At 47.4% G+C, this 26,392-nt stretch overlaps 1 protein-coding gene across 1 annotated transcript; it reads left to right on the top strand.

The window, feature by feature from the left end:
* Nucleotides 1–54: 54 nt before the first annotated feature.
* On the top strand, nucleotides 55–20,869 carry cep152 (centrosomal protein 152; the record flags this gene model as incomplete). Its single annotated transcript, XM_080545250.1, has 28 exons — nucleotides 55–141; nucleotides 3,077–3,186; nucleotides 3,614–3,680; nucleotides 4,438–4,788; nucleotides 5,285–5,447; nucleotides 5,594–5,734; nucleotides 5,834–5,973; nucleotides 6,348–6,548; nucleotides 7,786–7,933; nucleotides 8,636–8,727; nucleotides 9,079–9,242; nucleotides 10,297–10,489; nucleotides 10,836–10,949; nucleotides 11,191–11,321; nucleotides 11,461–11,589; nucleotides 12,355–12,490; nucleotides 13,058–13,333; nucleotides 13,570–13,845; nucleotides 13,968–14,099; nucleotides 14,524–15,162; nucleotides 15,416–15,491; nucleotides 15,886–16,053; nucleotides 16,187–16,277; nucleotides 16,683–16,771; nucleotides 17,202–17,358; nucleotides 19,159–19,262; nucleotides 19,911–20,083; nucleotides 20,525–20,869. The coding sequence occupies 28 exons, from the start codon at nucleotides 55–57 to the stop codon at nucleotides 20,867–20,869; spliced, it is 4,893 nt and encodes a 1,630-aa protein (XP_080401376.1).
* Between the last annotated feature and the right edge of the window lie 5,523 nt (nucleotides 20,870–26,392).

The following is a 26,392-nucleotide window of genomic DNA, read 5'->3' as shown; positions in this document are numbered from 1 at the left end:
GGATGTCTTTCGGGTTTAGGTCCGGTCTCACAATCTGCACACTCCGATCTCATCATGTCCATCGACTTCGATAGCGCCGCCCTGCAAACCCAACATGAGGAGGAGGAGGACGACCCCGAGGACTACGCCAGAGAACAAGAGGTGGGTACATCTGACCCAGGCTGATGGATGTTGACCCCAACTATGAGTGTTACATTGCGACCAAGCATTCAAATACGTTAGATCAAATGCAGAGCTTCCTTCCAGACCTTTTGTTTTGTGCAGCATTTGTAGCTTACCCATGTCGTGTACATAGTATTAAACTGCTCTTTGATGTTCAGTTGGCCTAAAGCTAATTATATTACAATGATGTGGAAAATAAGATAGCGTGTTCTGTTTATCCACTTCATAGGCTACTGGATATGTGTATTTAGTGTTACTACTACTACTACTACTACTACTACTACTACTACTACTACTACTACTACTACTACTACTACTACTACTACTACTACTACTACTACTACTACTACTACTACTACTACTACTACTACTACTACTACTACTACTACTACTACTACTACTACTACTACTACTACTACTACTACTACTACTACTACTACTACTACTACTACTACTACTACTACTACTACTACTACTACTACTACTACTACTACTACTACTACTACTACTACTACTACTACTACTACTACTACTACTACTACTACTACTACTACTACTACTACTACTACTACTACTACTACTACTACTACTACTACTACTACTACTACTACTACTACTACTACTACTACTACTACTACTACTACTACTACTACTACTACTACTACTACTACTACTACTACTACTACTACTACTACTACTACTACTACTACTACTACTACTACTACTACTACTACTACTACTACTACTACTACTACTACTACTACTACTACTACTACTACTACTACTACTACTACTACTACTACTACTACTACTACTACTACTACTACTACTACTACTACTACTACTACTACTACTACTACTACTACTACTACTACTACTACTACTACTACTACTACTACTACTACTACTACTACTACTACTACTACTACTACTACTACTACTACTACTACTACTACTACTACTACTACTACTACTACTACTACTACTACTACTACTACTACTACTACTACTACTACTACTACTACTACTACTACTACTACTACTACTACTACTACTACTACTACTACTACTACTACTACTACTACTACTACTACTACTACTACTACTACTACTACTACTACTACTACTACTACTACTACTACTACTACTACTACTACTACTACTACTACTACTACTACTACTACTACTACTACTACTACTACTACTACTACTACTACTACTACTACTACTACTACTACTACTACTACTACTACTGTGTAGTAGTAGTAGTAGTAGTAGTAGTAGTAGTAGTAGTAGGAACAGCAGTACACCAGTTATTGGTGATTTACTTATTATTATTATTTTCCTCGCTTTGGTCAAATAGCTCAAAAAGTCCCTGACCAAAAATGCTACGAATTTGCATGCCACAACTAGAGAGCATCAGTAACTATGGCATAGTTGCCATATGGCATGGCAGTAACAATCTATAACCTGTCTATAGGTCTACCCCGTGTCTGTCAATCTCACCCCATTTATGGTTATGGGGGCATATCTGTAGGAACACGCCCCATTGCCGCTTGCGGTTATATTTATCATTAAAATTCATCATTGCTGTTGAACATAATTTACTTAGACAGTGACATTACTGACAGATAGTGTTTTGTTTTAAGTCATGTCTGATAAATGCCAAAAATGGGATGTAAATGTCAATGTTTTACCTTATGTCCCTCTAGCTTGGTAGAGTTTTCCTGTGAAGGGTCCTTCTTTACGCCTCGTAAATCTACCAGGACCAGATTCGTTCTAGCACTGTGATAGGCTATTTCTTTCTTTCTTAATGCTCAAACTCTCCTCTTTTGGTACTGCATTTGTTTATACTAACAGTGTGTGTGTGTAGGGGGGGGGGGGGGGCGGGGAAGCCCATGGGGTGTGACAGAGGCGTTCACATGTCAAGTACTCTGCATGGCCTGCTCCAACCAGATGTTGGTATGCTGTTACTCACCTCTTATCTATGTGTTGTACCCTGAACCCTGTGCTCTAATAGGTCCAGGGGAAAGACTCAGGTGTGTCTCACAGAAACTCGTTCTGCCCCGTGTTTTCCTCAGTTCAGAGCGGAGTTGCGTTCAACTAGAGCAAGAAGCATGTCTGGACCGTGTGGATGTTGAGGCCTTGAATGGATTATCAGTGGACAAGATTACCTTTAGAAAATCAACTGGATTTATTTTCTTCTTTTTTAATTACATTCGTGTTTGTTGTGTACATGTGCTGCATACATGGGCTCAGCTAGTCGGTCAAGTGGAAAATGTTTGTCACTGGTAATCAGAAATGTTTCTGCTCCAGTTAACCAGGATATATGGCCCGTCATCCACACAATAGGGTCCTCTGGGACTAAAATAACAAAAATGCTAATGGTGGCCAGAACATGCCATGCACATTTCGGATGTTTCACACAGACTAGCCTCTGTGCAAAAGACTGACAGACTTGTGGCTGGCTCAGTAGCTGAAGTTGCTGTGCCTTCTCGGTTGGTAAATGCTTGAGCGGGACATGGGTCCCGTGGTTGAGGACACAGTGGAGACTCTGGGACGCATTCAACAGTCCTTGTGGGAAGTAAGTCCAGCTGGCTCTGCCTGTTCTGTCGTCCAGGGCTCTCTGTCGTGTCAGTGCATATCAATAGCTGTCAGGGAAACCTGTTGTGGAGGTATTGATTGACAGTGATGTATTCAGTCTGCTGCTGACATTGAGGGCAGTTGGTGCTTTGCTGTTAATAGGTCAGGAGTAACCAAGCTTTTCAGTGTTTTTTTTTTTTGGGAAAAACTCCTACAATGTTTCGCTACTGTGGCTGCGATGGAGCGGCTGGCCGTCGCTGTTTTTGTGTACACTGTATAACCAGTTGCCGAGCAACCTGTGTGAGTCATCCCCACGTGGTTTGTTCTGCAGTTGCACAAGCTGCTGACGGATCTTCCGGATGACATGCTGGAGGACAGCCGGGACGACGACTCTCAGGAACTGAACCACTCTGCCTGCAGCAACCAAGAAACCAAGAACAGGTAGGACCATTTTTTTAAAGGTTGTTTGTTTTCTGATTGGGGGCAGTCCCACTCATATTTGTCATTTTATTGGATAGAGTTAGTCAAGATAGACAGGGAATTATGGAGAAGAGGGCATGTCAGCAGGGCATGGGCTGGATTTGAACTCATGGACATGGACACATGTGTGCACTGTAGACTGCGGTGCTAGACCACTGGACCGCCACAGGTATGACACATTTAGATGTTGCCACATCTTGGTAGATCAGTGCTAACAACAAAAGAGTTGGGTCTGTTGGGCGTTAACACGCTTTCCTGGTTAAAGGGGCAACTTGGAATGCCCAAAATATAAGCCTGTTTTACTCCATTGTTTCTATGGTAATATCTTGATCTCACACACTGAAGTGGTAGTGACAGAATACTTGTTTTTTTTGTATTGATCTGTCAGACAACAGCCCACATGGAATCAAAACACAGAATGGCCAGATCAACAAAGACCTGTCTCCCATGAAGAGGTAAGGTGTCAGTGTCTAATGTTTGAATGAATGAATCGTTTAATGAATGAATCGTTTAATGACCACACGACCTAGGTCGGTGGAATTTGTTTTCGGTACAGGTGAAAAAGCTCATTACAGCAGTGTCAGTTACATCGAACATACACACATTACACATGACTATCACAATGGGCATGTACACACATAACCACAAGACAAGAACATAGTCAATATTTACAACTTATAAAGTGCAGTACATCTGGCAGGGTTAGTGCAGTGAGTCAGGTGTTGAGAGTCCTTATAGCAGAGGGGAAAAAACTGTTTTTGAAAGGGGATGTTTTGGTGGACAGGGATCTGTAGTGCCGTCCAGAGGGCAACAGTTGAAACAGGTGGTGAGCAGGGTGGGAGGGGTCAGAGATCATTTTATTTGCTCTATTTGTAGTGCGTTTGAGATATATATATATATATATATATATATATATATATATATATTATTATTTTTTCTGAGTGGGGCAGTCTATTTTTAATGACAGATATAGTAGAGATTATGACAGGAAGGATGGGTGAGAGAGAGAGAAGGGATGACATGCAGGATATGTCCGCGGCTGGAATCGAACCGGGAGCCCTGCGGTACATGGTCAACGCTTAATCCACTACGCCACCTATGCGCCCCCGAGATATAATGTTTGATGTTATGTCTGCACGTCTAGGTCTCACATTAAGAGTGCCAATCAATGGATGAAAGGAATTAATTGAATCTTTTTTTATATCTTTGTAGAACTATGAAGATAATTATGACCAAGGCTCCTACCATGGTGACTACCCCTATGAGGACGGGGCTGAGCAGGTCAGTGGTCACGCCAGTCACCCTCAGCAGGGGCAGCCTCTCCCCCACACCTGGAACCAGCCAGGCCAGGAGTACCAGTACAACCAAGGGGGCTACGCGTACACCACCGTGGGTACGGATATGTCTGCGGCCAGCAATGATTTCTCCACTGAACAGGGCTATGAGCATGAACCATACCCACACGGAGACATCAACCCCGGGGGGGAGTACCACCAAGGAGGGGGGGGACACAGGAACGAGGACAACTACGGTGATCAAAACAACACCAGAAAACCATTTCAAGTGAGTGAGGTTTATCTTTGTGTTTTAGATTAAACATCACCATCACCATGACATGTTTGTTTTTTTATGGTTATGTTATGCTTAAGTAACCTAATGTGACTTTTGTCAGTAATGTTGAATTGAAATTCGGCCACCGCCAGCTGAATTATCACAACAATACGGTAAATTTACTCTCTACGCTATGAAAGGCTGTACATCACAAACTGCAGAATGTTAACATAACCGGAGACACTCGTAATTTTGGGCCATGGTTTAAGCCTGGAGGTGAGGTCAATTTAACCATTTACTGGAAGTAACTTAATTATCTGCTGACTCTTTTTTGCCAGCAATCATAACAATGACGTTATGGTATGTTATAACGATGACGTTATGGTCTGGTGACACCCGTTTCCAAATATGATGACGAATGATACCAGTTTTGTTAAAATTTAGCAGTTTGTGACTTTCATTGTGTATTGATTCCATATAGGATCTCATTGTCATTTTCCTCCTGTAGAAATTTGACAGTGGGGGTTCAGGGGACAGACAGGTGGATCATTACAAGACCAACTGCAGCCCATACCAACCTGCCACGCAGCCGGTGATGTTCAACCCGGAGGCCGTCCACCAGAACGGCCAATTTGATCAGTTGCAGAGAGACTTCCTGGACTCAGCGCAAAGTGAGTCTTCTCATGTTGTCTTTGGTGAGGTTGGAGTAGATTGACTTGATGTTCAAGTAGATTGATTGACAGTTCTGAACAGGGCTTACTTTTGTATTACATTTTAGATTCAGACACATTTAAATATTCACGAATTCATGTTTCAGATTCCAAAGACAGCCAGCAGCTTGCCCAGCAGCAGATTTTGAACAAGGCCCAGCTGAGACAAATTGAAGACTTGGAGTGCAAGCTTGAGGACTCGAGGCGCAATATGAGATACCTTGAGCATCAGTTTGCAATCGTCAAAGGTACGTTGCTCAAAACCGTATTCCAATGCTCATAGGATACACACCCGTTCCATTGACCCCCTCACGAGTATATCCTCATCTGTTTTATTTCATTGTCAGATGAGAAGGAGGGTCTGGCGGTGACACTGAAGGAGTCCAGTCGAGTGCTTGAGGAGGCCAAGGGGAGAGAGGTTCAACTGCTAAGCAACATGAAGTCCCTGGAGCTGCAGGTTCAGGCACTGACTGAAAGAGACCATGAAGTGAGTGGTCTGGTCGTTTAGATTAGACAGCCATGTCCATCAGACTCAAGACTGGCAGCATCAACTGTCTAGACTGGCTACACTGACTGTAACAGGCTGTTTAGCTACAAGAGTCAATGGTAAAGTGTGTCTGTGTCTGTGTCTGTGTCTGTGTGTCTCTGTGTCTCTGTGTCTCTGTGTCTGTGTCTGTGTCTCTGTGTCTGTGTGTGTGTCTGTGTGTCTGTCTGTGTCTGTGTCTGTGTGTCTGTGTCTGTGTCTGTGTCTGTGTGTCTGTGTCTCTGTGTCTGTGTCTCTGTGTCTCTGTCTGTGTCTGTGTGTCTGTCTGTGTCTGTGTCTGTGTGTCTGTGTCTGTCTGTGTCTGTCTGTGTGTGTAGCACTTGAAGCAACAGAAGGTGTCGGATGCAGAGGTGGACTGCATCAAGCAGCAGATGGTGGAGCTCTGCCGCTCCGAGACCCTGTCCAGGTCACGAGAGAAGCACGACAGAGACCTGACCGCCATGAGGGAGAAGCACGAGGCCAAGGTCCTCACCCTGCAGCAGGAGATGGACGCCTGCACCCAGGCCCTGGAGGAGCAGGTCAGTCTGCTAAACACTCACTCTAGTGCATCTAGAATGAGATTATAACCAATGGGATTAGTGGAGAGGCTCGAAAGGAGTCGAAATCGGAGGACGGGCTCATTGTTACACAATTAACGGAATGAGGAACGGTATCAAATAATAATAATAATAATAATAATGATAATAATACATTAGACTTATATAGTGCTTTTGTAGACACTCAAAGACCCTTTACAAACTGAAAAGATCGAATAGTAATAATAAAAAGATAACAAATAAATAAAAGACAGTATAGGGGCCTAATTAAGGTAGTGCTGGGGACACATGGGAAAGGGAGGGGGAGAGGGTTAACAAACATGTGTGTGTTCTGTTCCAATACAATCCAATGACAAATTCCTGCGATTTCTGCCTTCCCTAGTCATCACGTTAGCTGGGTTAACTTTCCAATACCGTCCAATACCGGAATCACTATCCTTATTAAATGCCAGGGAAGAACCTATAAGTAACATTTTCACTTGCGTCTTGCTAAAAACGTGCTGGAGTTGAGGGTGTGAGTGTTGTGACCGTGGCTGTGCGGCTCTAATGGATGTTTCACATGTATGGCATTGTTGGGAGTCTGGTCCGGACCTGTCCATGAGCGCAGGGTCCTGCTCCAGGGCCTTATGTTCATGGACAGTGATGGAATGCAGACTGGTTATCAATGCTGTGACTATGTTGACCCAGTGTACAGTGTGAAATGAAGACCTTGTTCCAACATTTATGGAATGCATTATGGACTCCAATCAGTGTTTTATTCTATGAGAGATGTGTTTTGTGTGAGTGGTGCCTTCGGTCTACCTTCAGTGGGCTGGGTCCATCTCGAGTTATGAAAGACCATTCTCTTTATTAAATATTATACCTAGATTTAAAGCAAGTTACTATCTTCAGGGTTCCCGCGCTGGTCTTAAAAAGCTGTAAAGCCGATTTATAAGGCCTAAAAAGGTCCCACATTTCAGTTATTCGGTCTAAAAACGAGGTGATCCTGCAAGGAAATCAATCCGACCACATCTATTTACGCGGAAATGAATCAAGCTAGAACCAAAGAAAATGCCAATCCGCTTCCTTTTTTGTCTGTATGGCAGTGAAATCCCTAATTCCATCACCTCGAGGATGACAAAAAGCTATCACATGGTGTCGCGAACAGGTCTAAAACTCTATCCAAAGAGGTCTAAAAAAAGGTCTTAAAAGGTCTTAAATTAGACTTGTTGTCCGGCAGGGGGAGGATGGCCAGAGGCTGCGGGAGCAGGTGAAGCGTCTGGAGCGTCAGAGGGAGGAGGAGCAGGTGGAGCGGGCCGGCGTCATCAACGCCCTCACCCAGCGCCTGGACGAGAGCCAGCAGCAGTGTGCCAAACTGCTCCAGACAGGTGGGCCGCGCGTTTGTGCTCGTGGACTGTGTCGCCACCTTGGGGATTTGCTTGTTTATGTCCTATTGATGTCGTTTTAACCTGCTGCTGCCTTGGCAACGGTGCAAATGAAAAGCTGGTGAAATGAGAACGTGATTGAGTGGTGAGACTGGTTGAATACAAATGCTTACAGTGTAGTCAGTCTTACAGTCTTACAGTGTAGTCCAGTCTTACAGTGTAGTCAGTCTTACAGTGTACAGTAGTCCAGTCTTAGTCTTACAGTGTAGTCCAGTCTTACCGTCTTACAGTGTAGTCAGTCTTACAGTGTAGTCATCTTACAGTCTTACAGTGTAGTCAGTCTTACAGTGTAGTCATCTTACAGTCTTACAGTGTAGTCAGTCTTACAGTCTTACAGTCTTACAGTGTAGTCAGTCTTACAGTCTTACAGTGTAGTCCAGTCTTGCTCATGCTCAGAGTGGTATATTAGATGAGTGGCTTCAAATAGTTCCGTAGAGCTTCCTGGTTCAACGTCCTGATTTTCATTGGGCTAACAATAGGTTGCCTAGCAACATGCTCCATTACAAGCTCCAATATTATACTGTAAACAAAATGTTGGCGTTGGCCTATAGGAAATGTCCCCCTTCATTGGCACCACCACCACCACCAGTAATACACCACTCTGACCCATGCTGAGGCTCTGTTTTCTCCTGTTGTGTTTCCCAGGGTCAGTCCAGGAGATGAACCAGATGCAGGTCAAGCTGCAGCAAGTCCAATCTGCCAGGACCATGAACGAGAACATGAACAAAGCCTTGCAGGTTAGGGACATTTTTTATGCCGTTTTGAAATTGCCATTTAATAATATGTTTCCATGCAGAGTCCTGATATGCCGTTTAGCTGACATTTGACACTGCAGTGAGTGCATACGTGTTTTTGTTATGGTCCCAGTGGGAATCAAACCCACAACCTAAGAGTTGTTAGCTCCATGCTCTACCAACTGAGCCACAGAGGAGTTGTTAGGAGAGGATTTTAACAAGGTGTGATGCTAATCAGAATAACGTTTATTGTTATATCCCATTATACAAGTATAAGAGAGTAGAATTCGTGGGCTTTGGTGCGGCGACATTGCAGCAGCACCATAACCCCTCCCTCCCTCCTGATGTGTGCAGGAGGACGTGAAGGACCTGAAGGAGCAGATCACCCTGTATGAGTCAGCAGTGAAGCATGGCGTCATCACGCCAGACGTGAACGGGGACTGGGAGAACCAGCTGTCTGACTCCTACATGGACCTGGGCATCAAGAAGGTCAACTGGAAGAAGGGACGGCTCCACGGGTACGCAGTGACACACACATACAGACACACACACGGACACACACGGACAGACACGGACACATACAGACACAGACACACACACGGACACACACAGACAGACACGGACACATACAGACACACACACACACATACAGACACGGGGAACACACAGACACAGACACACGGACACACACACTGACGGACACACGGACACACACACACACACACACACATACAGACACGGACACACACATGCACACTCACGCACACACAGACATGGACACACACACACACACACAGACACACACACACACACACATACAGACATGGACACACACACAGACACACACACACACACATACACACACACACACATACAGACACGGGGAACACACAGACACAGACACACACACACGGACACATACAGACACAGACACACACACGGACACACATACAGACACATACACAGACACACACACACACACACATACAGACACACACACACACACACACACGCATACATACAGACACACGGACACACACATGCACACTCACGCACACAAACTCACGGCCACACACTGCCGCCAACACCTTTCAGCGTTGCACCCCTACTATAACACTGATGAGTTTGAAGTGTCAGTAGCCTACATAGCTCATAACTGTATATACCTCTAACTACTGTACTTTTCATCTATTTATTTTTTTATATAACATTTTAGATCACTATTTGCACTTTTGGTTAGATGCTGTATTGCATTTCGATGTCTGGTACTCCCAGGGTTTCCACGGGTCCTTGAAATCCTTGAAAGTTTGTGAATTTGAGAAAAACAAATCAAGGTCTTAAAAGTTTTTGAAAATAGTGCTTGAATTCCCCTCTCTGTCTCTCTCAAAAACAACAAAACAAACAATTTTTTTTTACTTAGCTCGTCAACTAGTTCTGTCTCAAACTATGCCGTGTTGGGTCCTTGAATTTGAGGGAATTGAGTCTTGAAAGTCCTTGAAAGGTGCTTGAATTTGATGTTTCAGAAGGTGTGGGAACCCTGATTTTATATATGACATTTTTGTTGGTTTGCAGCACCCTGCTGGCGGATCTGTCTGACCCCAAGCTGCCCAAGGAGGAGGTGCTGAGGGAGCTGAGGGCGGAGCTGCAGCGCTGCCTGGCCAGTCTGAAGGGGAAGAGGCTGAGGATCAGCCAGCTGCAGGAGGAGCTGAGCCTCTCCCAGGGCCGCGTGGACGAGCTGCAGACCCAGCTGGACAGAGACGCCATGGTACAGCCCAACACACACCTGTACAGTACACATGGTACAGCCCAACACACACCTGTACAGTAGACCCCCCCCCCCCCGGGGTTGCCTGGCAACATGCTCTGTTGGTATAATGTGTATAATGTACACCTATAGAAAGTGTACCACTTCATTGGCACCACCACCACTTCTAATACCACTCTGATCCATTTGTCTAAAGTAAGTCAATCATCTATACATCAGTCATCATAAGAAACAATCTATACCAGGTGCCATTGGTAGTCACGATGCTAGAAGAAGGAAGAATTACTATGTTATTACACTTACCCATGCTGAACCTGTGTGTTTCTTCTCTCTTTACGTCCTGCAGGTCAGGAGGAACAGTCAGGAGAAGCTTCCGGACACGTCCAACACGCCTGCACCTTCACACAAAGAGCTGCTGAGGCTGCAGGAGGACAACCAGCGTCTACAGGACCGTGTTGAGGTGGGTCGCTGGCCTGGGTTAGCTTCATCATGTGATCAATAGTCTCATCTGCTTTCCTGTTAACTGAGCACCCGTTACCCAATCCAGGTCTGGCTTTCTGGGGGTCTGGTTCGGTGTTAGTTAATATTGTTTGTATTGTATTTATTGTTTAGAATGTTTTGTATCGTTCTTGTTGTGAAGCACTTTGTTGTTTATGTAAAAAGCACTTCTTTTTTGTTCCCCCCATCTGTTCCCAATCCAGACACTAGAAGAGAGGAACAAGGAGCTGAAACTGGGCGAGGAGAAAGTCAGGTCTGCCAACTCCGAGCTGTGCAAGAAGATGAGGGAGATGATCCAGGAGCTGGACCAGGAGAAGCAGGAGGCTGCTCAGAGGTGGGTAGCCGTAGAAGGTCTGTGTGGATGCGTTTGTGTGTTTGTGTGTGTGTGTGTGTGTGCGTGTGTGTGGTCGGTCAGCGTTGTATGGCGTCTCTGTGTCCTGACGAGGAGTGTGTGTCTCTGATGTGTCGTCCAGGTCTGAGAGGACCCAGCAGCAGTTCAGGGATGACGTGGTGAACCGGGTCCGTGCCCAGCTGACCCTGGAGCACACGGAGCTCACAGAGACGCTCACCGCTGAGCACCAGCTGCACATCCAGCAGCTACAGTAAGAAGGAGCCACACTCTGACAATCAGGGTTCCCGCGCTGGTCTTAATAATTGTTTTAATAATAATTTTTAAGCTGTCTTAAAAAGCTGTAAGTCTAAAATCCAGCAATCCAATTTAATTAATTATAAGGCCTAAAAAGCTCCCAAATTTCAGTTATTAGGTCTTAAAAATTAGATCCTGCAAGGAAATCAGTCCGACCTCTATTTACCCGGAAATGAATAAGCTGGAACCAAAAAAATGCCAATTCGCTTCCTTTTTTTGTCTGTATGGCAGTGAAATCCCTAATTTCATCACCTCGAGGATGACAAAAAGGTACCATAAGTCGGCGCGATTAGGTCTACAATTCTAGAGGTCTTTGAATTGTCTTTGACTTTGAAAAGGTCTTAAATTCTAGAGGTCTTTGAATTGTCTTTGACTTTGAAAAGGTCTTAAATTCTAGAGGTCTTTGAATTGTCTTTGTCTTTGAAAAGGTCTTAAATGTAACTTGTAGGAACCCTGTACTCGGACAGTGTTTCCCACAGGATTTTGTGAGACTGGCGGGTGAACCACATATTTTATTTTAAAAAATTTAATAAAAATAAAACAGCACTAAAATATACTTTTGGTTCGTTATGAGACTATGATGGGACTTATTGGACTACGGCGGCCCACCACAGTCTCATCTATGTATGGGAGACATTGCTGGGCTATCTCAAATATAACGATCCTGAAGCTCTCTCTCGTATTCCCCTATGTGGAGTGACATCCCTGGTTCTCTCCGCAGGGCCAAACTGTCTGAGGTGAACGAGGAGATGCTAGCGGTGCAGGAGTGTTACATCTCTGTCTGCAAGGAGAAGGACAGGCTGGACCAACACCTGCGGAGCAGAACAGAGAAGGAGGCGGAGATGGCAGAGAATGAGGTGTGTTGTGCTACATCTTTTTTTCTTCTCTTTCTTTATTTTTTGGGGATCTTGCGATGATATGGCACGCGCCTTAGTGTGCTACGCCACTTATGTGCCCGTGCTACCTCTCCGAGATGACGCGGGGTCGGAGGATAGGGTTTTATTTTTTTTTCACAATATTTTAATTATCATTTTCATATACCAACACCAAAGAAAAAACAACAAAAAACAAAGAAAGAGAAACATACAATAACAAAGATCACAAACATAGACACACACAACCTGCATCAATATTGGATTGAATAAAAACAAAACAAAAACAAAACTGCCTCCTCCACTTTGTATAAAATATTCTATCCTACATGTTCTTCTATGGTTCCCACAGCTTATCAAAGTCTTTCCGCTTGCCTTTAATAATGTAGGTTAGTCTTTCTAGACCGATACACTCCAAGAGCCCCCCTCTTCCACATTCTCAATGATGGAGCGTCCATACTCTTCCAGCATAGTGCTATGGCTCTCCTGGCTTGAAGGAGTCCAAAGTCCTGGAGGATAGGGTTGTGATTGGTTGTGTTACGTCGTTCTCAGCTGAGGGTACGAGAGGAGGGCAGGACGGCCCTGGAGCAGCTGAGGACAGCCCTGGAGGCCCAGCACCTGGCAGAGGTGACCAGCCTCAGGACAGCCCTGGAGGCCCAGCACCTGGCAGCAGTGACCAGCCTCAGGACAGCCCTGGAGGCCCAGCACCTGGCAGCGGTGACCAGCCTCAGAGCTCTGAGCTCCTCAGAGACGGAGACGGAGGTCCAGCAGCAAGTCCTCTCCCGGCTGGCCGTGGCCCAGGCAGCATGGCAGGAAGAGCAGCAGAAGGTAAGAGAGGCGTGTGTGGTGTGTGGTGTGTGGTGTGTGTGTAGTGTGTGGTGTGTGGTGTGTCTGTGTGTGTGTGTGTGTGTGTGTGTGTGTGTGTGTGTGTGCGTGTGTGTCTCTGTCTGTGTGTCTGTGTCTGTGTGCGCCTCCTCCCAGCTGCTCTCCTGTTTGTCTGGAGTACGTCAGCTCAGTACTGCCCCCTTATGGACGACTGACGACTTTCCCCCCCTTCTATGTAGACGGAGCGGGCCTGGGCTCAGAGGCTGCAGGCGGCAGTGGAGGAGGCCAGGAGACGGACCCACACCCAGACCCTGGAGGAGGCCTCTCAGACAGACCCCGCGGAGACCGGCGGCCCTGAGGCCGTCAGCAGGGAGGAGCTGGACGCCAGGCTGGGCGCTCAGAGACTCTGCCTGCAGCAGGAGGCCGACACGGCCCAGCGCAGGGCGGTGGAGGAGGCCGGCAGACGGGTGCAGAGAGAGCTTCAGGAGAAACACCTGGGGGACATGGCCAAACAGGTTAGGGGGCATTTGTTTCCTGTTTATATGTCCCCTGTGTGATGTCCCGTCGTCCCCACATGTCCATTTTGGGATGTGTCGTTGGCGCTGTGGGACTCATTGTGCTTGTTTCTCTCTGTCAGGTTGAAGGTGCAGTAACCAGGGCTTACGGCCGCTGGCTTGAGGACATGACCTCTCTCCCAGAGTACCAAACCTGTCTCCAAACAGAGCAGGAGAAGTGGGAGGAACAGCAAGACCAACATGTCGAAGAGCAGGTAGCTTATACAGTCACTTTTTTCCCACTTTTAACTCAATTATTTCATTGATGGACTCCGTTCCAGTGTTCAAATAAAAAGTAGTGACATATGCCATTTAGCTGACGCTTGTATCCAAAGCGACTAATATTGCAGTGAGTGCATACATACAGTACATACATTTTTCAGTATATACGGTCCCAGCGGGAATCAACCCCCTCCCAACCTAAATAATAATAATAATAATACTAATACATTTTATTTGTAGTGCACTTTACATAAAGAAATCTCAAAGTGCTACAGATGATAGATTATAGATAGATTATAACCCAAGTGTTGTTAGCGTCATGCTCTACCAACTGAGCCACAGAGGACCACAGTGACCCGCGTTGCTTGAATCTAAAGCAGATTGTTATAAGATAACATTTGTCTGAATGTGTCACAGCTCTCCCTGGCCCTGAGGGTGGCGGAGGACCGGTGGCAGGAGAGACACCGCAGAGCCCAGCTGCAGGAGCAGGAGGAGCAGGGTGAAGGAGCCCAGAAGGTAGAGGAGCTCCAGGGGGAGGTGGTGTCTCTGCAGAGCCAGCTGCAGCGCGCGAGGGAGGAGCAGGCGGCCCTGCTGAAGGCAGAGCTGGCCGTGGCCCGGGCAGGCTGGAACAGGGACAAGCAGCAGGAGGTCTCCTCCATCCAGACACGCCACCAGCAGGAACACCGCAGCCAGCTGGAGCAGACGCTGCAGCAGGCCAGGGAGGAGGCGGCCCGCCACAGGGAGGAGCTGACCCTGCAGAAGGAGGCTGAGCTGCAGGGGGCCCTGAGGGCCAGGGAGGAGGAGCTGAGGGGCCTGCAGGAGGGCCAGGGCCGAGCCCAGAGGCAGCAGGGCAGGGAGGAGGCGCTGGCCGAGCTGCAGGCGGGACTAGCGGAGGTCCAGGCCCTGCTCCTCAGGGAGAGCGCCCCCGCGGAGCAGCAGAGCGGCGGGGAGGGGAGGAGCGCCGCCCCGGAGGGCACCATCAGACATGTCGTCCAATCAACATGCAAAGACATGCTGGCTAAAGCGGTAGCCAAGGCCAAGAGGGAATGGAAGAAGGTGGGTGAGGTGGGAGGCTGACCCTGGCCGCCTGGGTCACTTGAAGTTCATTGTTGTTCACTGTTTGTTAACCCTAATTGGGGCCTGGCTCTAAGCTGTTCCAGACTTTAGAACCTTAACATGAGGCTGTACCGCTGTGTTGGTATGCTGTACTGAATCACCATTAATAGTCCTCCCTCAGATAAACACTATCTGCACTCTGAAATGTCCCTAATCTGACACTGTATTTATGGAGGTGCTTCTCCCCCCTCAGACCGGTGAAGACAGGCTCGCTCGTGTGCTGAAAGAAACCCAGGAACGCCACGAGAAAGACATCAACCTGATCCACAGTATGTCAGCTTACATTTAAGCATCATCTGTTCTATACCTGTTTCTATTTGTGTATGTATCGGGGATTGTTAAAACAGGGTTTAAAGTACATTTCATATTATTAATAATACAAATGATTTAATGATTAGTGCATTTCATCATTTTCTTTAATAATAAAAAAAGGCTAGGTTTAGAAGAAGGTGATAGAAGAAGGCTTTTCCTTCTATCAATGGCCCCGGGCCTGAGCTGGATTACTCTTCCTGCTACGACTGGTGGATCGACGATTCACTCGCTTAGTCAAATGTATCGATCGTAAGTCGCTTTGGAATAAGGCGTCTGCTAAATGCCAAAAATGTCAAATGTAAACCTGTTGTATAGGGAGTAACACTCTTGTTATTCACACCCGTGTTTCAGCCTCTGTTGCACAGAGGCGAGAGGAGGCGCGCTGCGGTAAGCAGTGTGCAGAGGCGGTGGGCAAGCTGCAGAAGAGGAGCCAGGACCTGCAGAGACACCTGGAGAAGGCCTGCCGCCAGCTGCAGCACACCGTCAGAGACAACGCGGCCGGCACGCAGCGGCTCAGAGGTAGCCTGGCCGACCTTGTCTCACATCTTGGCGCGTGCTAGACCGCATCGCTACAGTGCTGAGGAGCTACCGGCAGAGTTTGAGTGAGATTAATTTTTGCATCCTTGCCCCGCCCCCCTCTTTGGCATTTTAGATGAGCATGAGGAGGCCTTACGAAAGGAGACGGAGAACAACCTACTGAAACTTGAGGAAGTGAAAAGATCGTCTTCCAAAGAATCATCCAGGTGCGCTAACTCGACGTCCACTATGACGTGGTTCACTCTGCTCGGGGGGACTGGTATTTCAAAACCTTTAATGTGGTTCAGAAGTATTTGTTTTTGCTATACAGGATCAGATCATCTGGCTGATCTTCCAGTAGTAGTGTGGAAAGCTGCCAGTTCAACCTGATCCTCCGTGGCCAAAAAACAATCATAATTTGGATCCAGATTAAAGGTTTTTGAAATACTTGGCGCTGATGACTCCCGACAGATCAGCGGCGGTCTCCCGAAAGAATGCGAGAGTGGCACTGCGCCACGCTGGGAACTTGGCCGTGCCACTACGTAAACATTTCAAGGCGAATTAAACTAATAATGACTATTGAAGTGTGACTACACCCGTGTTGTAACAAATGAATCAACTCTTTACCGCAGAGCTTCGGGTGATTCGCACCATCTTCATCATCAGGCTGGCCTTGAAGAGATGAAGGAGCAATACATGAACACTGTTGAAAAGATCAGAGGTTAGTCACCATGACAACATGTGACCTGTACACCTAACGCAGGCCTGAGGGACTGAAGTTAACACACAAACAAAGATTATCTGGGATTATTATTATTTTTATTTACAAAACTTTTAGGATGTCAGGATAGCCACCTATGATGATCCCTAACACCTGTAAAAGCCCTGCTGTTGCTTTAGCTAAAATGTGGACCGTGCTGCACACGCATCCTCGTTCAGTTTCTCTACTATAAATTAAAAGTAATTCTTCCTTCTTCTAGCATGGTAACTGCTAATGAACTGCTAATGGCCGCTGGTTATAGCATAGATTACTTTTTCTTAGATTATTAATTTACAACGAATACATTTGTCTAAGTAAGCCGCATTGGATGAAGGCGTCTGCTAAATGCCAAACATGTAATGTTAAGTAAAAGTAACTGATCGTTTGACAGGAGACATGCTGCGCTACCTCCAGGAGAGTAAGGAGCGGGCGGGGGAGGTGATCCGCGTGGAGGTGCTCCGAGAGAGGCAGGACACCGCCAGGAAGATGCGCCGCTACTACCTGACCTGTCTGCAGGAGCTCCTGGAGGAGGGGGGGCAGGCCACAGGGTGAGACTACCTGACCTGTCTGCAGGAGGAGGAGGAGGGGCAGGCCACGGGGTGAGACTACCTGACCTGTCTGCAGGAGGAGGGGGGGCAGGCCACAGGGTGAGACTACCTGACCTGTCTGCTGGAGGAGGAGGGGCAGGCCTCAGGGTGAGACTACCTGACCTGTCTGCTGGAGGAGGAGGAGGGGCAGGCCACAGGGTGAGACTACCTGACCTGTCTGCTGGAGGAGGGGGGGCAGGCCACAGGGTGAGACTACCTGACCTGTCTGCTGGAGGAGGAGGGGGGGCAGGCCACAGGGTGAGACTACCTGACCTGTCTGCTGGAGGAGGAGGGGGGGCAGGCCACAGGGTGAGACTACCTGACCTGTCTGCTGGAGGAGGAGGGGGGGCAGGCCACAGGGTGAGACTACCTGACCTGTCTGCAGGAGGAGGGGGGGCAGGCCACAGGGTGAGACTACCTGACCTGTCTGCTGGAGGAGGGGGGGCAGGCCACAGGGTGAGACTACCTGACCTGTCTGCTGGAGGAGGGGGGGCAGGCCTCAGGGTGAGACTACCTGACCTGTCTGCTGGAGGAGGGGGGGCGGGCCACAGGGTGAGACTACCTGACCTGTCTGCTGGAGGAGGAGGAGGGGCAGGCCACAGGGTGAGACTACCTGACCTGTCTGCAGGAGGAGGAGGGGGGGCAGGCCACAGGGTGAGACTACCTGACCTGTCTGCAGGAGGAGGAGGGGCAGGCCACAGGGTGAGACTACCTGACCTGTCTGCAGGAGGAGGAGGGGGGGCAGGCCGCAGGGTGAGACTACCTGACCTGTCTGCTGGAGGAGGAGGGGGGGCAGGCCACAGGGTGAGACTACCTGACCTGTCTGCAGGAGGAGGAGGAGGGGCAGGCCACAGGGTGAGACTACCTGACCTGTCTGCTGGAGGAGGAGGAGGGGCAGGCCACAGGGTGAGACTACCTGACCTGTCTGCAGGAGGAGGGGGGGCAGGCCACAGGGTGAGACTACCTGACCTGTCTGCTGGAGGAGGAGGGGGGGCAGGCCACAGGGTGAGACTACCTGACCTGTCTGCAGGAGGAGGGGGGGCAGGCCTCAGGGTGAGACTACCTGACCTGTCTGCTGGAGGAGGAGGAGGGGCAGGCCACAGGGTGAGACTACCTGACCTGTCTGCAGGAGGAGGAGGGGGGGCAGGCCTCAGGGTGAGACTACCTGACCTGTCTGCTGGAGGAGGAGGGGGGGCAGGCCTCAGGGTGAGACTACCTGACCTGTCTGCAGGAGGAGGAGGGGGGGCAGGCCGCAGGGTGAGACTACCTGACCTGTCTGCAGGAGGAGGAGGGGGGGCAGGCCGCAGGGTGAGACTACCTGACCTGTCTGCTGGAGGAGGAGGAGGGGCAGGCCACAGGGTGAGACTACCTGACCTGTCTGCAGGAGGAGGAGGAGGGGCAGGCCACAGGGTGAGAGGCCTCTGGGGCTCAGCTGGTAGAGCAAGGCGCTGACGATGCTTAGGCTTCGGGTTCGGTTCCCGCTGGGACCGTGTACACTGAAACATGTATGCAGAGGCCTCTGGGGCTCAGCTGGTAGAGCAAAGCGCTAACAACACTTAAGCTGGGGGTTAATTTCCCGCTGGGACCATATATATACTTAAAAATGTATGCAGTCATGGCAATGTAAGTCGCTTTGGATAAAACCGTCAGCTAAATGGCATATAAATAAATCAAATAAAACGAGTCCTCCCTCGGTTCATCCTTCTCTGGTCTGTTACACCAGGCCTAACGGTTCGTCCTGTCCTTCCTTCTCTCCCTCAGAGCGGAGAAGAAGATCATGAATGCAGCCAGCCGATTGGCTGCCATGGCCAGAGTGTTGGAGACCCCCACCAAGAGGAGGTCAGGGAGGAGCCACAGCTTACAGAGTATGTTGTTATATTCAAATGGATACGCTGTGAAACTCCATACGTCAGGAACTGCAGAATAACTGTTTACAGTTGTTATTTTAGACACAGCAGTAACGTTACAAAAGCAGAGTCGAAGCGGTTGCTAATTAGGCTAAAGTACGTTTTTAGCTGGGAAACTTTGTTAACCTTTGGGTGAAACTATCCACAGGCAAACTTTGTTAACCTTCTGGTTAGTTTATGACATACAAAAATGTTTTAAGTCACAACTTTAAAAAAAAATTGTTAAAATTGATCTTGTATCAACAGATCCATCAACCAAGACAGACTCTGCCTCTGACAGCCATCCAGGAGGGGCTTCAGGTTCCGCCTCAAATCAAAAACACTTTCCTGTAACTCCTGTCCCAGAGGCCAGGCCTGGGGAAGAGAGGAGCCAGAGCCAGACACACACAGGAAGTCTTTACAGAACCACTGGAGCAGTGAGGGCCAGGGTTAAGGCCACCAGTAAACCCGTAACCCCCCACCAGGATCCTCTAACGTGTGAGAAGGAGAAAGCCTCAAAGGACACGGCGTCAAAACAACCCAATGTCCCTCCAGCACATTTCCTGTCACACAGGATGGTAGATCCCCTATCCTCAGTTGACGGTTACTATCGTGATTTAACTGCAGGCCGTGTGACCCTGAGGAACCAGGGTAGAGAGATGTACCTGCAGGGGGTGGACTCGGGTCAAGCAGATGACCACTTCACCTCAGAGTCTCTGAGGAAACCCTTCCTGATCCAGGAGCCTCCCGTCAGAGACGAAGGGCAGAGTGACTGGAGTTCAGTCAGCAACGGCTCACAGGTATGTGTCTGTATGTACTATGTAGCAGGGTTCGACAGTAACGGTTGCCCACTTGCCCGGAGCAAGTAAAAAATTCGCCAGGTTTGTTTGCGCGAGCCCGACGCTGCTAGATCCTGGATATTTTTACCTGTGTGCAGGAAGAACAACAGACAGATTATCAAAGTGTACGCGCCTGTCGATCACCCGTCGCATCGCGAACGCTTTGATAATATCTTCACTCCACGATCATCTAGTCTGGTCTGGTGCCTGCGCCGTCTGTTGTTCTTCCTGCACACAGGTAAAAATATCCAGGATCTAGCAGCGTCGTCGAGCTCGCGCAAACAAACCCGCCGATACTTGCTCCGGGCAAGCGTTACTGTCGAACCCTGTGTAGGTATGTATATAATTAGATACATTTCTCACAAATGTATTGACAAATAAACATCTTGTATCTTGTATCAGGTGGACAGCCAAATCCCAGCAGTCTCCTCCTCCTCCTACCCTGGCAGGAAACTGGGAGCGGTCAAACCCTTCTACCTCGATGGTCCCTCAACAGATGACCTGCGAGGTTTCGGAAGCCTCACGGCCGACAACTCTGACCTGACTGTTTACAAAGAGATAGTGGATACTCCGTCTCACACTAAAGCCTTAACCTTCCCCAGTATGAAGGCGAATATGCACAGGGGGCCCATCCCTGGCTCTGAAGGGGACAGGCAGCACAGATTGTGTACTGAGAGTCTGTTTTCTGAGCTGCGGCTGTGTCAACAGGACAGTGGGTTTGATAGCCCATTCTCTCACCACAACTAGACAGACAACAGTTGGGTTGAATATTTGAAGGTCTCATCCCCCACTCTTTTGTGAAACTATAATAATTACAGTAGGTTGATTTACAGAAGGGCTGTGTGTGCAGTGAGTGAGTGCTTACAGAATGATAAATAGGATATCTGTCTTGATGCAACCCTGGTTTCACGTGTTTACCAAATTTCTGAATGTTACAGTTCTTGTGTGCCTTGTTTTTTTTCTTATTATTTTTTTTTTACACCAAAATGTATTAATTCGTAGATTTTATCTCAACATATTGTTTTTAATTTTGTTGTGTGTTTTTAATTTAAAAGTATTTTATAAGTTTATAAGTTATGCTGTGCATATACATTAAATAAACGTCCCATGCTAAATATGCATGCCACTAAATCTCATGTTGTTTTTTGGTACAGTCATGGAAAAGAGAATGCAGGTTTTAAGGATGAACCGAAACAAATGTTTGGTCGTTCTCTCGTCGATTTAAATCTACCAATGCATGGCTTCTGTACCAAGAATTCTGTCTTGGAATGATTCTGTTCTCTGCGCTAAGCCTGGAAGGAAGAAGGCCAAGAGAACGCATGCAGTTTTTCCCACCTTGTGGCCTCTACTTAACATTTGCACGCCCACCTGTAAATTAGATAAATTAGATACAGTTGAAAAAAGCGCTCTTAAATGTGTATTACGACGTCGACATGCTTGCTTCTCTAACCTAATCATGTTCACGTGAATGGTATACGTGGCATTTTTGCTAAATATATATATATTTTTTAAAATCGCTATCCTTGTCTTATAAAAGATGTCCAATAAATAATTAGGACCTCCAAAATTAAATCTAAATCGGATATAGTTAAGGATGGGTATTGATGAGATGTTATTGATACCGATTCCATTATCGATTCTGCTTATCAGTTTGATTCTTTTTTTTATTTATTTTTTATTTATTGCAAATAAGTCGTAATCAGTCAGTGGCATGAAGTAATAACAGTAATAATCAGTAAAAACAATACAGATGCATATTCACTTCAAGATCTGTAAAGAGTCCTTGTTTACAGTTTGTTTTTTTAATTATTATTTTATTTTTGTAATAATAAATAATAATACAATTTTAAATAAAAACACCATCTGTAAGAATATGGTATACGGGAAGAAAAGTATAGTGAACATTGTTGTCCTGGTGAGAAAAAACGGTTTCTGAAGGTTTTGGGAAAAGGAAATGCAGTGAAGTAGTCTAAGGCAAAAGACAACGGGTTATGGCAGAAGAGCAGTAATATGAATGGTCTCAGTGGCGCATGACACAGCGCATAGTAGTAGGCATATTCTCAGATGGGGGAAGGCCGAACAGTGCAGGATTAGGGTCTATCTTTGTGTTAAAGGCCTGTTCAATGGTTCCAAATATGTCAGACCAAAATGTGTCCAGCCTCGGGCAAGTCCAGAACATGTGAGATGGTCAGCTGGGGATTGGCTGCATCTGTTACAGGCATCACTCTGTCCTGGGAATATTTTAGCCAGCTTAGCATTGGTAAAGTCAGCTCTGTGGAGCACCTTGCACTGGAGTAGGCCATGTCTAGCACAGAAAGATGATATATGGACTAGGTTGAGAATGTCGCTCCGTTGGTCATCGGAAATGTTGCCATCTAGATCACGCTCCCAGAGCTCTCTGAGGCACCATAGGGTCCAGACTCAGGGAAGCAATCTGGCCATAGAGAACTGAAACTGAAAAGCGCTTTTGATCGGGTTTGAGTGTGAGAAATGTATCAATTGTTGTTTTTAGGGGGCGGTTGGGAAAATTGGAAAATTGCTTTTGGATGAAGTGCCTGGTTTGGAAAAAACGGAAGAGATGACTGTTGGGCAGGTTGAATTTGACTGACAAGGACTCAAAGGATGAAAAGACTCCATCCTCATACAGGTCATTAAGTGGCGCGAGACCATTGTTCGACCAAACACGGAAGGCGGGATCAGTACATGAAATTGGGGCATGAACCGGAGCTCTATGTAACCCTTGCTGTTTCCTGAATTGGAGCCAAATGCTTATGGTGCTAGCAACAATTGGGTTACACATTTTTTGTGGGTCGCAACTGGAAGCTGAGAGCACATTATAGAGTGTAAAGAAGCAGAAGATGACAACTCGCTGTGGGCCCAGAAATATTGGTAAAAGTTGGGGAGTGCCAGGCCCCCTTCTGATTTAGGGGGTTGGAGACACAACCTTCTAATATGCGCAGGCTTGTTGTTCCAGATGAACGCATGCAACCACTGATCAAGATCAGTGAAAAAATATTTTATTGATGCACACTGGGATGTGTTGGTAAAAAAGGTAAAGAAACTTTGATGCGCCCCACAAGAGACAGGGGAAGGGAGGCCCACCTAGAGACAGGATAAAGGGTTTGAGATCATAAGAAGAAGGTCATCAGCGTATAGAGACAGTTTATGTACCATGTCGTGACGCGTAATGCCCTCAATCCAATCGTGGTTTCTGAGCCAGATAGCGAGAGGTTCAATGGCTATATTGAACAGCATCGGTGAAAGAGGGCACCCTTGGCATGTCCCATGTTGAAGAGAGAATGGGGGAGATCGAATGCCATTAGTGTGTACAGAGGCAGATGGGGAGGCATATAGGAGTTTAATCCAGAAAATAAATTGTGAATCAAAACCAAATTTATCAAGAATAAAGTAATAGGTAAGCCCACTCCACCCTATCGAAGGCCTTCTCTGCGTCAAGTGTCACTATGACTTAGGGGGTGTTACAGGAGGGAGAGAAACTTATATTGAGTAGCCTCCTTGTGTTAAAAAAGTGTCTCCCTGCCATAAGGGCCGTTAGGGGACTGAGCCCGACTGGACCGAACTGGTTGAAAGTCACAGCCCCGATGAGAGACTCGGAGCGCACAGGGAGACCGGGAGGCCGCCCAGTCCGGACATCCTCGAGGGGAACTGTCAGGGTGCTAGAGATGCTGGCAACCTCGATAGCCGCTGCGGCCCAGAGAGGTGGGAGAGAGACTCGAAAGGATGGAAAGAGAACGTCTCCAAGCAGAGAGGGAGAAGGCCGAGCATCAAGAACGTTTTGATCACATTTCCAAATGCAGCTGGCTGGTAGCAGCGAGCTACGTGTATCTTTTCTATGTTGACGAGGTCCTCTTGCCATTTCTCCCACCGTGGCTTCAGTGGCTCTGGAATTGGGTCATCCCATCCTGTTCCGTGATGGCACATTTCCTGGAGAATTCTCTTTCCTTTGAGGACATATGGGGCTACGAAGCCCAGCGGGTCGTATACGGAGGCGACAGATGACAGGATGCCGCGCCGTGTTGCTGTCTGGTCCTTTGGTGTAACCTTGAAGGTGAAACAGCCATTCTCAACGTTCCAGTGTATTCCCAATGCTCTCTCTAGGGCTGTGTCGTTGAACGTGAGATTCTTTGCTTTGGTGTCTGTGGCGTGTTCTGTTGAGGGAATGCTCTGGAGAACAGCACAGTTGTTCGACACATATTTGTGAAGGCGTAGACGTCTCTGCACACAGCTCACGAGCCCCCTTTGCTATTTGAATAGCCTTTTCAACAGACTCAACTAGCGATGCCATCGTCTACAAGTCTCTGGCAATGAACTGTGACCCCAGAGGGTGTGTGAGTTGGCGAGCTGTTTTCTTTGGTGAGCTGCTTTAATCCATAATTTGCACACCCCGGTGAAGATACGGCTCCAAACAGATCTTCAGACCTTCATCCAATATTCATGGGGAGAGGTGCTGAGGTCGCCGTTCTCCCACCACAGGAAGCGTAGGTAGTCACGGTCCTTTTCTGAGACATGAAACTGATGGAAAAAAATCGCACCTTAGTGCAATGCGATGCTGCCGGAAACTAATGAGTACACCTGTCAGATTGTTTATCATGTCTGGGCCTGGGAGAAGGTGTTCGTTGAGGCTACTTCCCTTCTACTTTGCCGAGCAGTCAAACACTACTCTCAGCTTCCCAGGCTTTGGGATGATAAATACCATGGTGAGGTATATACCATTGTTCTCCATTTGTACCTTCAGCACATACCTCCTCTACGTCACCCCTGTCGATTATCACTATTGTCAAGTAGTTGGTATAGTAATTTTTGTAGCTTTCATTTGCATTGAGCTTCCTTTTCAGGTGAGAGCCTCACAGCAGCAAGCTGCTTGTTGTCAGGTAAGCATGGTCTCTCTGAAGGGTAGGGGAATTTCGTCGTGTCCGTGTTCGCTTGTCTTTGTTTTCCTTTAATTTGTCCAGAAAGATCAAATCCTCTTGAGAGACTGTTTTGTCATTTCACTGAGTGTCTCTGAAATCCGTTTCGAGGATTCTGATTGCATCCATTGGAGTCATTTCAGGCAGCTCCTTCATGGTGACTCTGTGACAGTGACCGGTTGACAATTGTGAGTGAGGTGCTGAACAGCCAACGATACTCCACCCTAAGTATGTGAGAATGGCAAAGGGTTCCTCATCCGTTCCTGTTATGACCCGTCTGGGAACAAAACTTCTTGGACAATTGTAACCTATCAGGAGCCCCACTTCACAACTGAGGAGAGGGGGTATTTCATCTGCAATTGCTGTGAGATGACGCCATCTCTTGGCCGTTTCCTGCGTTGGTATGTGTTGTCTGTTCATAGGTATGCAGTCTTTGGTGTATGCAGGAGGTAGATTGATGTGCACAGTGGAGTTGAATCCTCCTCTCACACGCAGGCCAGATGTCCTTTCACTTTTAAGGACCATATTCACCCATCATGGTAGTGAGTTTCAATTTAACTGGGCAAGTGGTCAGCTGGAGTTCCTTACTTAGATCTTGCTCGATGAAAGTTGTGTCGCTTTGTGTGGCCAGCAGGGCATACACAAGCTTTTCTGTGGATGGATTATTAACGCTCGACACCCACACTGGCACTATCATGGAGCTGCTTTCTGACTGACCTTGGCTGGTGATGTTGAGAGACAGAGCAGGTGTTGGTTCCGTTTCACTGTGCTGCGCTGAATTCTCCCTTCTTGCCCTTTCTCCATAGCTGTTGTCGTGGAGACAGGTGGGATGTCTTCTTTTGCATGAGTCACAAGTGTGTTTTAGAAATCCATAACACAGTTTTTCCAGTTGCTTTTCATGAAGTCTGGACATTTGCAAAGCTGGTGACTGATATCCTGCCAGGGCATGCAGGGGGGCTTGACTCTTTCCTTTGTTGTTGTTGTCTGCTTGTTGTCTTCCACCACTGTTTGTGTGTTGAAAACGCTGACTTTGTTTCTGCTGCTCCTCTTGTCTTGACAGGATTCAGCTGCATGGAGAGCAAGGTATGAGGTGACTGGGTTGCGGGCAGTTTCAGCCTCCATGGATATGAACTTGGCAAATTCCTTGAAGCTGGGGAAATCCTTTCCCTCTGTGAGACGCACTGTCACTTGTCAGTTCCATCGCGAGGCTATCCACTCTGGCAACTTCCGTATCAACCGTCGGTTTTCCTCACAGTCATTTAGGATGTTTAAGCCTTTTACATGTGGCAGTGTTGCCTGTGCAGGCAGGCATTTAAGTAATCTGAGAAGTTCCTCAGACCCT

The sequence above is a fragment of the Nansenia antarctica genome, assembly GCF_963989245.1.
Source record: "Nansenia antarctica genome assembly, chromosome: 14".
Classification (NCBI taxonomy): Eukaryota; Metazoa; Chordata; class Actinopteri; order Argentiniformes; family Microstomatidae; genus Nansenia; species Nansenia antarctica.
Note: the sequence above shows the minus strand (reverse complement) of the source record. Positions and strands in the feature narration are given on the sequence as shown.